This window comes from Dermacentor andersoni, chromosome 10 (assembly GCF_023375885.2).
Source record: "Dermacentor andersoni chromosome 10, qqDerAnde1_hic_scaffold, whole genome shotgun sequence".
Taxonomy (NCBI): Eukaryota; Metazoa; Arthropoda; class Arachnida; order Ixodida; family Ixodidae; genus Dermacentor; species Dermacentor andersoni.
Genome location: NC_092823.1, coordinates 101,381,433 through 101,394,426, shown reverse-complemented (window position 1 = coordinate 101,394,426; position 12,994 = coordinate 101,381,433). Strand labels below are relative to the sequence as shown.

The window sequence follows — 12,994 nt, the reverse complement described above, 5'->3', positions numbered from 1 at the left end:
AAGAGATTTTTGAAACATCGCATGGAATGTTTAGTACTGGTGGTATGTTCAGAGTTGGTTAACGACCCAAGCACAAACAGATTTGGCAAATACACTTTTTATTCATTCGCTTGTTGAAAAGTTGACATTACGAAATAAAGCCCAGTAGCAGTAAAGTCACCTCTTGATAGAAAAAAAAAAGATAGAGAGATAGCAAAGAGAGGAAAGGCAGGGAGGTCAACCAGACGAACGTCCGGTTTGCTACCCTACACCGGGGGAAGGGTAAGGGGGAACAGAAAGAGGAAAGCGGGATAGAGGGAACACTGTCTGTGCACGCAGCAAAGTGCGGGGAAATCAGTCAAGTCAAAGCAAGTGCTCCGTCGATACGTGAGGCTGCCGTCAATCTTGGTGGTTCATAGCTGGTGATGCACGTTGAAGTCACCACTGAAGACCAAGGATCCGGTGGGCGTCAGTAGTACGTTGCAGTGTGTGGCGGTATATATATATTTTTTAAAGCTGAACCCCAGCCATTCTGACTATAGTGCGAATATAATGATGCGGGTGAGCCATGATGCTTACTCAAGTGTTACAAGTACTGAATTGAGAGCATCCAGCACTTGCATTGCACTTCGCGCTGACGGAGTGTGGAGGTTATTTAAGAGCATTCGAAAGGTATTCGTCACAGACCGGAGCATCATAACCACTTGCCGGTCTTCTTCGGACAATTTGTCAGCAACACGTGCTGTTCGCTCTACATGGCTCCGGCTCCAGCTGTGGCATCAGCCGCGGCATCGCCTCTGGTTGTGGCATCGGCTGCGGTATCGCCTCCGGCTGTGGCATATCGTCCGGCTGTGGCATCGGCTACGACATCAGCTGTGGCTTCGGTTGTGACTTCCGCTGTTGTTCTGGCTTTGGCTGTTGCTTTAGTAGTAAGGACCAAGTTATATTGCTCTCTGCCATGGCCTTGTCAGATTTAGATTGAATTGCCCCAGGCCTAGGGGGCAGAGGACGAGGTGTTGTCGGATGGGGCGTACTTTTCACAGAGGCATCAGCGTTCTTTGAAGTCCGGCGGCATTGGGAGCGTCGCTTTCTAACGGACGCAACAGCTTCCCGACGAGACGAATGGTCTCTCGCCATCTGCTTGAAGATCGCCTTTTCCTTATTCATTTTGGGGCAGTCCTTCGAGGAAGCATCATGGGACACAAGGCAATTGGGGCATTTCAGAACCGTGGCTGCACAAGAGCCTGCAGCGTGGGGCTCGCTGCAGCGTGAGCAAACTCTCGTGTTCTCGCACACGGCAGTCACGTGTCCCAGCCTCATACAATTGCGGCATTGCAGTGGCCTTGTGATAAATGGTCGCACAGGGTGTCTAAAGTGGCGGACCTTGACGTGCAGAGGGAGAGTCTCGCCCTTGAATATAATTTTCACACAGCGGGATTTGCCGATTCGATACACATGTGTTATGGCGACGCCATCAATGGCAGGCTTCACTAGAATCGGCAAGTCGGCGCTGGATATCGAGACGTCCACGTCGTAGATGACACCAGTAGTTGAACCACTGTTCTGGGGGATGTACGAGCGGAGCTTAACGCCACCTAGTTTTGTAACTTTAGTCAAATTTCTCAGCACAGTCTCATGTGTGACGTCGATAGCCAACACATTTTTTCGTGTGTTGACTCTAATGTCTGCCATCTGATTTGGCGCCACCGCTTAAAGTTGCACCGATGCGGACTTTATGTTCAGTCGCCTCAGGTTGTCGGTAGCGAGTTCTGGTACAAATAGAATCGTACTGACTGCGGTATTCTTTGTTGGTCCTACCGTTGGCGTGCTCGAAGACATGGATGCCCTGGTGGTGTGTCTTCGTTTCGCTTTGCGGCTCTGCACAAGCTCGAAGGTGTCATCGGAGAAGTCCTCACTGCTGAGCGAGTAGACGCTGGTGTCATCGCCGTCGGTGTCGCTCTGGAGGCTGGTCCGCTTCCTAGATGCAGCCGCCGCTGAAGTCGCCATTCCCGGCAGAGGCACGGGGACGTCAACTTGCATCCGCGCCACGATCCATGTCGGCTCTCCAAAAATGTACGCAGAAATATACAAAAAACAGCTGAACTAGAGAAATAGCGTTCTGGCTCGCAGACACTTCGTCTTCGTCTTCCCTCTTCATAGAAGAAATTCTAATACTGGTAGGACTCGCTAGACATGCTTCCTTCAAACGTGCAATGGACTGGATTGATAGCTTGATGGTTTAACAACGATATATGTATAAAACACATTGTGCGTATGTTACCGAGATGTAATACTCGCTTTCCTTAATTCACTTGCCTGGGCTTGCCTAGCCCCGCCTTTGTTGGTAAACGTACAGTAGGTCTCGACGAGGGGCTCACAAACAGCTAACCTACGACATGGTCAAACTTCACCACGACGGGAAACAGGACGGCCAGGAAATTATTTTACAGCGCCTACCTGGCAAATTGCGGGATAAGTGGAAAGGATCAAGCAGCTAAAGCTGCCCGAGAGTCCACATCAAGAAAAATACAACCTTCCCATTCCTCTTTCCAGGGCAGACGTTGCAAGGCAGCTTCGTCACCTAACACGCAAGCTCTCTACCAAATTGGAACACCCCAGATGTAAGGCGCACCAGGTTGCACCAACTGAACCATTCACTCTAACTCCGACCTCCACCCTGGCTTCACCGACGTGAGGCGTCGCTTCTATACCAGCTGTGGTTGGGAGTGGCGTTGACGAAGGCGTACACATACTTTGATTGGAAGGACCAACAGCGCTGCGTGCGACGTCTGCGGCGGCGGAGAGAATATTGAACATTTGTTGTACCAATACCAATGTCATCAATTTCAGTTGGAAAGACAGTTATTGTCTATCGGATTGCGACAACTGGACGACCGACCGTTGTCTGTGCAAGGGCTACATGCACGGAGAAAGCTGTGAAGGCACTCCACAAAGCTCTGAAGGCGCTTTTATCTTGAGAACGACCGGCCTATGGTAAAGCCTTTGACCTGCCTAGGTCCTCCGCGTGCGTGAGTTTTCTCAGCGCGTCTTTCCTCCCTGCACTGCCTATCTCTATTTCATCTCTGTATTCCCTCTTTCCTGTCGCCCGAAGTAGTGTCGCTAACCTGACGCATATCTGATTAACATCCTTGCCTTCTATCTTTCCTTCCTTCTCCTCCTCCTCTTACAGTAGGCTTATTAGACAAACTTGTTTACACCTTATAATTCCTAATATATTATCCCAAGGTAAGTACTCATATACAGCTACGCGGAGTAATTCGAGGCTTTCTCGTCTGCGACCCGCTTAACAGACGAGCAGTAGTCTTGATTTCTGATAGCGTTTGCTCAACTGGAAGCTTTAAAAAGTACTTTGCATTGCTGAAAGTTGGGCAAGTTCTGATGCGAAAGCTTGAAATGGCCCATTGAGCAATAAAGCTGGTGTCATTAGTCTCTAGCAGCAAAGTCGCACCTAAATTCCATTGGCCGCGACGCCACGTCACGGGCGCTCCTTGGCGTTTAAGAGCAGGCTAAAAGAACACCTGCTGCTATGATAGTGCGCCAGATGTTGCGTGAGGATAGAAAGCATCGCCGCGACGCCACGTCACCCTCGATCTAGTAAGCTGGCGCGGTCCCGTATCTTTCTCTCTCTCACCGCCACTGGGCTTAGATGCCGTGCGCACCTGCCAGCCTTGATGGCCGCTACTGCTCCCTCGGTCTCTCTTCGCGCGTGACGGCGGTGGCTTGTGGCGTTGGCACCGCAGGCTGCTGCTGCTTGCTGGCTCGGGCAGTACCTGCTGCTATGGTACATTACTCACAGTGCAAGACTCGAAGCACCGCGCAGCGACGTTCAATTGGACATGAATGCTTTCGCATTCCGAAATATTAAGTGCTTTCGTGTCCGCGGGATTTCGTTATGCTAATTTTTGAGCCATCCTTTACTACGGATTCGCTGAGTATCATCTTCAGCCGACTCTATATGACGTTGCTTAAAAGCACCATCTACATAGCGCATGCCGAATCCCTTGTACAAGGTACTTAATTTGAGTAGGTGTTGAAAAGTGGGCGCAATGTCTGCAGCATGTAATCAAGGAAGACTCCAAATGGAGATATCATCTGAGAGATAGCTGAGATAAAACCAAGCTTAGAAAAAGCTAAGAAAAACAAAATCAAATCAATAATTATAGGCTTCACAGGGACGAAAGTGTGGTTACTGACTTCGAGGACAACAGAGAATCAGACACGGAAGGCTCAGAGGATAACGACGTTGACTTTCACCAGATGCGTATTGCAGCGCAGGCCATGAACGTATTTGTGCGCGGTAGCATGATGTCGTTCCTCATATACCGACCATATCTACCTCAGGTGCAAACAGTAAGCCTTTGTGTTTTGTGAATGCCGACAACGCAATTCGAAATGAGCTACAATGATATGTGAATGCTTCCGCGACGTGCTGGGCATGAAGTAAAGAATGCCTGGTACTAATTTCTCTAGTAATACAAAGAAAACCGCGCAGAAAATTGTTTCTGAATGTTGGTGTGGCGTACAAATTCAGTGATGACGACGAACCACAATAAACAGGGGTATATTTTTAGTGAGCAGAATGGCCTAGCTGATGGTCATTCCTCGGCGGATTAACCCGCCGGCGTCCTCACGCCGGCCACTCGTCAGCTGAGCTACGGGCCTGCTTCGCTTTCTAGGTAATCACCTGTCCCTAGCCAGCCGCCGTTGTGATCTGCCTCGAAGTCGATGCTGCTACATTAGCTAAGGCCAGGGTTCTGCACACCTAATGGCCTCAGGACCGGATTGACGATAGTAAAAGGTAGAATGAGGTAAAAGGCGGCGGAGGTGGCGTTGTGGGCCGCATAAGAAAAAATACATTTATGTGAAAATAGATTTGTAAATATTGCTAATGTTACTGTGTGTAGAATAAAAACGTTAGTTCTCTCCCTTTCTCTCGCTATTGATAATTTAGGAAGAATTAAATTGTCATCATGCATTTGTCGACAAAAACCTTTGCCTTTACTTTTAGACAAGGCTTAAATAACAATTGTATGCATGTAAATCTAATGCATGTGCGTCTTCATGCTAGTACATTCGTTACTTTAGTAATCGGCCGACATTCTCGGGCAACTGAACGAAATGAGAAATCTATGCGCTTACTGGGGGGGGGGGGGGGGGGGTGATCTTCAATGGCTTCCTCATAATTTATCTCGTAGCGGGGCCGTATGACTTAATTTTAGACATAAACAGCTAATAAATTACCAATGGCATGTTACTGAACGCAAAATTGTTTTGAAATCTTAAAACGCAAACCCCAGATATAACACGTTTCTAGGTTAACGAAAATGCTCAGATGTTTCAAGCCGTAGCTACATATGCGTCGATTCTGAATTATGCAAGCCGATGAATGCTGAAACAAGTGATCGGTACAGCGAGCTGCAGTTGTGTCTTTCTATTTATTTTTTTGCATTTAGCACTGTGGGAGCTAAAGTACCCAAAGGAGACAACGAATCGAGGACTGTTCTATTAGCTGCAGTCGGGTGGGAAATAATGGAAGAGAAGAATGAGACGACCAAGCGATCTATTACGTAACCTCGCGGCGCGCGGGCCTACTCTAAGTAACCGCGCGGTGTTTGTTTCAGGATATACTCTAGTTGGCTGTTTCGAACTTCATTTGTCTTTTACGCGGAGAATTCGCGAGTGCAAGTAATGTCTTGCCATCTAGTGGCTGCGCCGCAAACCAACTGACCAAGTTTGAGGCTTGAACCGAAAGAGGGTCTCCTATCACGGCATGCTTTGAATGCCTCGTAGTTCTCTAACTATCGTGATGCCGAAGCGCAGAAGCCCCCCCCCCCCCCCCCCCCCCAAAAAAAAAATAAAAAGATCAGATGTCCAAAGACTTTTTCTGTGTATCAGTATGGCTGTAATCACGGTGGAGATACAGCGATGTACCATTTCACCCCTTCCCGAAAGAAGGAGACGACGTACATCGGATGTCGACATGTACAGTAAACTTGCGCATTGCGAAAAGGTGACTTATTCTATGCTGCTTTATCTGAAACACTTTACTCGGCATTACGTTTTTTTTTGGTGTATAGACCCACGCTTTCGTTTTATATATTTTAAATATCATACGGGCGTCGGAGTTTACTTTCATTTAGACAGGAGCTTTAATAACTTATTTTGATGTACGTTTACGCTTCATTTCGTTTTGTTAGTTTAGTTTTATGTTCTTGCATTTATGTTACTAATGCTTTAAGCAGCGAGAATATTCTCCTTAATCTACTTTTGTCCGCAGGTGCGGTAGCAGGAATGATAACTAGCTCGAAGGCTTGAAGCTTGAAGTTTATCATAACACATGCTATATGCTGCGGTGTGACATTTTCATTCGATATCAGGCTTTTGTTTCCCGGTGTAAGCAGGATATGCTCTTTTCTCAATTAACGCAGTGAGTTGTCAGTTTATTTTCTCGCAAGAAATTTAGAAGCAACTGCAGATAGCACTCGGTCTGGTTGCGGAGCTGTCGACCTGCGCACAGCGCCACTTGTACGTCTTCCGACGCACTGCACACAACTAAATTCCATTACGATGGTGAATTCGTTTCCAAGTCATGCATTAGTAATACAAATGAATTTGCTCAAAATAAAACCCTTGCTAAACTTGGCAAACCTCTTGGATGAAAACCCCAAGTGGGTCCGATGGGCTCTTATTCACTTCTCACGTTTAGCCGAGGTTTGGGGATGTCTGCTATGTTCTCATGCCTGCGCCACACTTCGAACACTGCGTGATGTGAGCACGAATGCAGGCGACCTTATTACTTGGATCAACTAACTAAAGAACAAGGTGCATCCCAACTCGCAAACGGTACTTTCATTTGTTTTTGTACTTAGACACACTGATCAGGTAAACTTGCAGCTTCGAGCCTCCTTCGATGAGTGTACAGTATGTGTATTGAACTCTTGAAAGCCAGACAGACGTTACTGCCAATATATTGGGGGATGTTATGTGACATACTGCAACACGAGTCGCAAAGCGGAGTTGCTTATATAAAGGTTGGAAACCGTCAAGTGTCGTACCTGTAGCAGGGGAGCAACACCACGAAGAATTGCTTAAACTTTCGGAGAGGCACACACAGTTTTCTTCTTTAACCTCCTGCTTGCTTGAAATTCTCTTTGTCTTCAAAGAAATCTGATACCGCTCAATCACAGGCACAGTGCAATAATTTCCGCTGTTTCGTCGCTGAAATCCTTGAGACCGATCAAAATAATGTTATCGGTAGCAAGGACATTTTCGGCTTAGACGAAACAACTAGGTTCGACGCCACAAACGAGAAACATGAGCACAGAATCAAGCGCAAAAGCCACCGCGACCATAGATGACGTAGCCATCTTTGTTCATTTGGACTGTGTTGCCTGCTTAAGTGGCCGATCTTGGAGTTGACAATAGCCACGCATAAGACAACAGATGGGGGAAATGAAAGCAGCAGTTCCTCTTGCACAGTTTTGCGGTACTTCAAGCATTGGCGTTTAAGCCAAGCCTCAGAATATTGTCTCATAATCATTATTCACGCCTAAAAAAATGTTCTTGTGCGGCATTTTAGCGCCTCGAGTTCCATGTTTACATCTGACGAATGACGTTGCGTGAAGCGCTCCATATAAAGCGATTCACGAGATATTCAACTAGAATTGCTTTAAAACACAAATGTTGTTCACCTTAAGCTTTACCATATGGCAACGACGCGCTCTTGCGGTACTTTGTAGAAGTTTGTTACTTTAGCAATGGCTTGCGCTTTCGAGCAGTCACATTAACTCGCCAAACTGCTATTGTAATCATAGTGTGCACTTAGATGTTCTGATGATCCGCTTTGCGTGTGTGAGATGTGTAAACTGTGCACGTCAGTTTGCACGCCCGCATGCATGGCCTCGCGCACTTACTTAATGTAATACGAGATAATTGGCCTTATCACTCACTACAGCAATGTGCACAACGCCAATCATTCCACGAATCAACGCTATCGTGCTGACATATCTAATGAGTTTCTGGCCACTACGCCAAGAAACCACCGCACAGCATGGTCCAATATACGAACATGTGCGAGAAATGGAACATTTGAAAGGCTGAGTGCATTTCCGGGCAAAAGTTGTTCGGACCAACGCCAGAGTGACCAGTTGGCTGCCATTTTTTTCGGTAATGGGGCATTACTCGTTATTCTAAAATAACTTTCCTTCTGTTTGATGTAATAATGCATGGCTACTGCGTACATGCCAGATTGACCTTGTGAGCTTCTGGCAGTTTTGTGTTTGTGGATTCGTGTGACAGACAGGCGAAGTGGGCCGTTCCCATAAACATTTGAGCTGTGGTGGAAGGCTAATGGCACCAAAGGTATAGAATTGAAATAAAGTTTTTTCTTTAATTGGTTGCTGCGTAATCGCGCATGTATAACACAGTCTGTAGAGGTATTTCGAGATGGAGAGTTTTCGTTTTTATTTAACGTAGCGTGGCAGACAGGCGAAATTGACTTGGCCGGAAAAATGCTTACCCATCGTGGAGACTAATGGCGGAGACAGAACAGAATCAAAATTGATTAGCTTTACGTTATCGCCATGTGGGTTAAGAAATTTCCTGGCGAAACGTGTAGTCGGCTGCTGGGAAACAAAGCTACTTTGAGCTTTCTGAGAGGCGTCTTAGGCCAGCGCTGGCATAAGGTAGGTTGATATTATTAGTAATAAGATCGAGTTCCGAATCTAGAGCAACACGTGTACATTTTTTATGCTGAGAGTTTTACGTCCTCTCAGCGAGAGTTTGCGAATAGAGTACGACACGTAATTACATAAGATTACCGGTAAATTGTTTGTAGTCGTCCTGGATTATTTAGACCTTTCTTCTAAGGAGGATGATTGAGCTGACTACTAAGGTTTATTTGTGCAATTTTTTTATTGTTCTTAGGGCGTAAATCGTATTGGCAAGGTTGCAGAGTGTTCTCCGAAACATTCGAAACAGCTGAATTTAAAGGGTAGTCAATCAGTAAAAGGTGGGGCATTTGTTTTACCATAGCACTGCTTGGCAAGTCAAATGTTTTTACTCACGTTGTGAAGTAGTACACAATAGCGTCAAGCTTTACTGCTTCGCTGTGCATTGTTTGTACGAGCTTCTCCAGCGTCGCAGAAGCATTGAGTGAGCTCTTCATACGGCGGAATAAAACTCCGATGCTGTCATTCTGTGAATTATAATGGGCTCTTTATTGAACTTTGAAAGCAAAACTGCCTTCTAATTATATTTTCAGTAAGCTACCATTCATCATGGGCGTTCAAGTGTAGAGGATTGGGCCAGTTAATTCATGGCAACCAGACGGTGGAAAACGTAGACCCATCATCGTGTGCCCCTTCTTCCGTGCTGTACTCGTTTTGCCATGGAGGTCGAGCTTCGTATCACTAAGTAAGATGCTTATGTTTGTGTTAGGCATTCAGCGTTTTCTTTATGCTACGTTGAAAAGTTGTATTCAGAAGGTTTAACTGCGACCGTCAGCCCATGGAGTACATTGTCTACGTTCTTTCATTTGGGATACCGTTAATTGCGACTGTACAATTGGACGTCCTTATTATTCAATTTGTGAATCTTACCTGAGCGGTACTTCTCACTTCGAAGTTAATCATTACTGTCTTGTTATGGAAATACTCCTGAACCTAGAAATAAAAATCAACAAATACGCAAATTCACTGTTGTTAGCGATATCAGTGATTGTCTTAACTTATGTGCATAGAAATGCTGAATAAGAAACCACACATTATGACGTTTCTTTAGTTCTACAGGTACTTGTGTAGCCTTTACAATGTGGTCGTACGGCAAACCACTTTTGAGAAGTATGGGCAACGCTGCTTTTTCATTTTAAATGTGCCAACAACACTTTTCGATCTTTTTTGTCCTCTGTTCAATCTCCTCCCGATATTCTTGACTATGCCCAACTTTCCATGGGCAGTGTGATTCGCGTGTTACTCTACTCTTCTATGCATTCAGGTACAAACACAACAGGAAGTACAACAAGAATGACACGCGCTTGTGCCATGGAAGAGGAGTCGCTGCTCATTTGTGCAATTAGTGATCAAGACGTCAGCTTGGGCATCCCTAACGTCAATGATTCCTCGAGCCACGTTAATTCCGATAGTTAGTAGAAGGGAGACATTGCATTGTGCGAGTTCTTCGCCATCGCATGTGCCCTCAGACCTTACCGGAATTATTATACCAGCCAGAGGTGGTATTTTGAAGCTGTCGTACGAATTTCAAAGAGTGGCTGTGTGGCGACAGGCGTCTCGTATCGTCGCTTTCTTTGTAGAGAAAGAAATACAGCATCGACGGAGGTCGGTAATACCGCCATACTCTCGAAGCAACTATATTTGAAGTATCAATTCATGGAAGCATTCTCGGAGAACAAGGGCACTGATCGGAAACGTAGAAATTTGAATTTGCGCCCGAGAAGTGCACCCACCAAGTGGTTTGACATGTCCGCCAGCTGTCTGTACGTGCGTCCCTGTCCAAGGCACAACAACTTTCTTTAAACTGCTTGCCTGTTTTCCGCTGATAATCGAGTAGTCAGCGCCAGTGTCTATTAAAGCAGTAACATTTCGACCGTCGATCAGCACAGGTATGTTCATTGAAAGGCCGTCCCCAGCCTGAGGCACCGGTGTCGTCAAGTCTCCGTCGGTCTGAGGTCACGTCGATTGGAGGTCTTCCGCACGTGGAGTCAGCGTCCACGACTCGAAATCTCGCTGACAGTAGTTTTCCCGGCGAGGGCTCGGAGGTAGTCCTTGCGACATCCGACTTGTACCTTTCGAATAGGATCGTCGTGGTGACGGCGATCGCGACTGGCCCCTTGATGGTAGAGGCGCGTGCTGTCAGGCGATAAAATCTTCAATCTCAGGTGGCCGTTGTCCAAAACGGGGTCGGGGTGAATTAACAGGAAACCCCTGGAGCCCAAGGTGACTCTATTGGCAATCTCGGTAGACATGAGCCGCCTAACTACAGTGGTAACAAAGTGGTCGTTGGTCAGGCATGCGCGAAATGTCCAATTTACGTACGACTGGTCCAGCCTTTCCAAATAAGGAACCGCATACGCTGACTGTAGCATAGCATGCGGGGTGACGGCAGGTAGCGGCACTGGTGCAGGAATAGGGTTCCCGAATGTGTCGGCATAAGTCGCACTCACGGTAGGAAGTGTCGCCGACGACGGGACTGTGCTTCATAAAACGTCAGCGTGAGTTGTGCATCGACGTTCACTTGAAGTCATGAACGCCCGAAGTTGTGAAAGAGCCGGAAGTGCTGCTTCGTAACGTGGTGTGCCGAGCGCATGCTCACTTGGTCACGCACTACGCTAGCTATGAAATCGGCTGAAGGCGGCTGCAGCTGATGCAGCTGTCGCAGCTAGTCGCGGACAATCGATCGAATAATTTCGCGAAGCGACTCGACGTCAGTCGAGACAGCTCCTAGACCACTAGTAGCAGAGGAGAGATTCACTTGCCGCCCGTACTCGTACAAGTGCTGGTCCAGGGCCTTCTCCATGGTTATGGCTTCAGTGGGAAATTCCGAAACCGTTTTGGGCAGACTACGAAGGAGTCCACCAAAAAGCTGCTCTTTCAAGCCTCGCATCAAGTGACGCAGCTTCTTGTCTTGTGACATGGTAGGGTAAGCTCGCTTGAAGAAACGCACCATGTCTTCCACGTACATAGCCACTCTCTGATTAGGTTTCTGAATGTGACACTGGAGGGTCCATTCTGCTCGTTCCCGGCGATCAGAGATGGTGTAAGTGTCCAAGAGGCTGCGACAAAACTCACGTCATGATGTCAGGCGACCTTCGCGGTTCTGGAACCACGTGCGAGCACCATCCAAAAGGCTGAAGTAGACGTTTCGGAGCTTCGCTTCGTCGTCCGATCAGTTGAACTCCGTCACGCGCTCGAAGTCCGCCAGCCAGTCTTCCACGTCTTCAAGCAGGTTGCCATGTAAGGCACTTGGCGCGAGCGGTTTTTGCAGCGAGTAATGAGGAGGTACCGGAGCAGCCGTCGCAGGGATAGTGGTGGTAGTATCGGATGTAGCATCCATATCTGCGATTGTTGTCGTTGTCCTTGCAGGTAAAGACTCGAACTCAGGGGCCGATCCCTGGATTCTCCGGCTGGCGCGAGGTACTGGCGTGAGCCCAGGCATACGTCTAGCATTCCTGCTGCTAGGAGGGGTCTGTTGCACGGGTTGAGAATACACCGTACCTCCACAAAAAAAAGACAAAAACAGAACCAGACGTCACGTTTAGTTGACAGACGACTGCTGAAAGAGGCCGTTAAATTCCGAGTCGTCGAAGGGGCAGCGCAGCACCGGCAAAATACCAAGGCGCGGGCTCGTGAGCCAGTCCGTCCTCGTTTTCTTCGGGGAGCGCGTGGCCCAAGCGCGTAGCACAAGCGCATGGCATTATTTTCTAATAGCAATATTTGCAACGCACAGAAGGGTAATCCATGGTAAATTTTCAGCCAGAATATATTAGGTGCAGCTAACACTAGCCTAACAGTCGCTTAGTGTTGGCGTGGCTGAGATGAAGTTGGTCGAGTCATCTACACATAAGCGAGCGCATAATCTACCACAGAACACTATAGCTGCAGCATTGTGTCAAAATACGGGGCTTATGGTATTTCGCTCCCCGGAACGGAGGGGACGGGGCAACAAGCAAGCCCGCCCGGCGTTCGCTTAAGAATGTTTCGACGGCTCACCGACGATAAGGTTCTCGCCTGACCAACCGCCGACTAGAAGCATCAGACCGGAGATGGCGGAACAGTACAAACACTCAGTAGTGAAATAAATGTAAATTACACGATGCAACGTTCAGAACGTGATGAAAAAAAGACACACATAAGCGTGTAAAGCTTAGCTAGAGCCGAGCAATTACCAGGTTTCTACCAAGGAACCATCTCACGATGGTTACAACGAAGGCAACCACGTGGGGATTTACGATTGATACGAATTAATGAAAAATACGCGA

The 12,994-nt window shown here is 47.3% G+C and overlaps 1 protein-coding gene across 1 annotated transcript in view; it reads right to left on the bottom strand.

Annotated features, from left to right (window-relative positions):
- Positions 1–11,697, bottom strand: part of LOC140213476 (uncharacterized) — a 70,574-nt gene extending 58,877 nt beyond the window's left edge. Inside the window, exons 1-2 of the mRNA XM_072284725.1 lie at positions 11,488–11,697; positions 9,066–9,196 (exon numbers count right to left, since the gene is read on the bottom strand). Coding sequence (XP_072140826.1) covers positions 9,066–9,196; positions 11,488–11,697 — 341 coding nt within the window. The remainder of the gene's footprint in view (positions 1–9,065; positions 9,197–11,487) is intronic.
- Between the last annotated feature and the right edge of the window lie 1,297 nt (positions 11,698–12,994).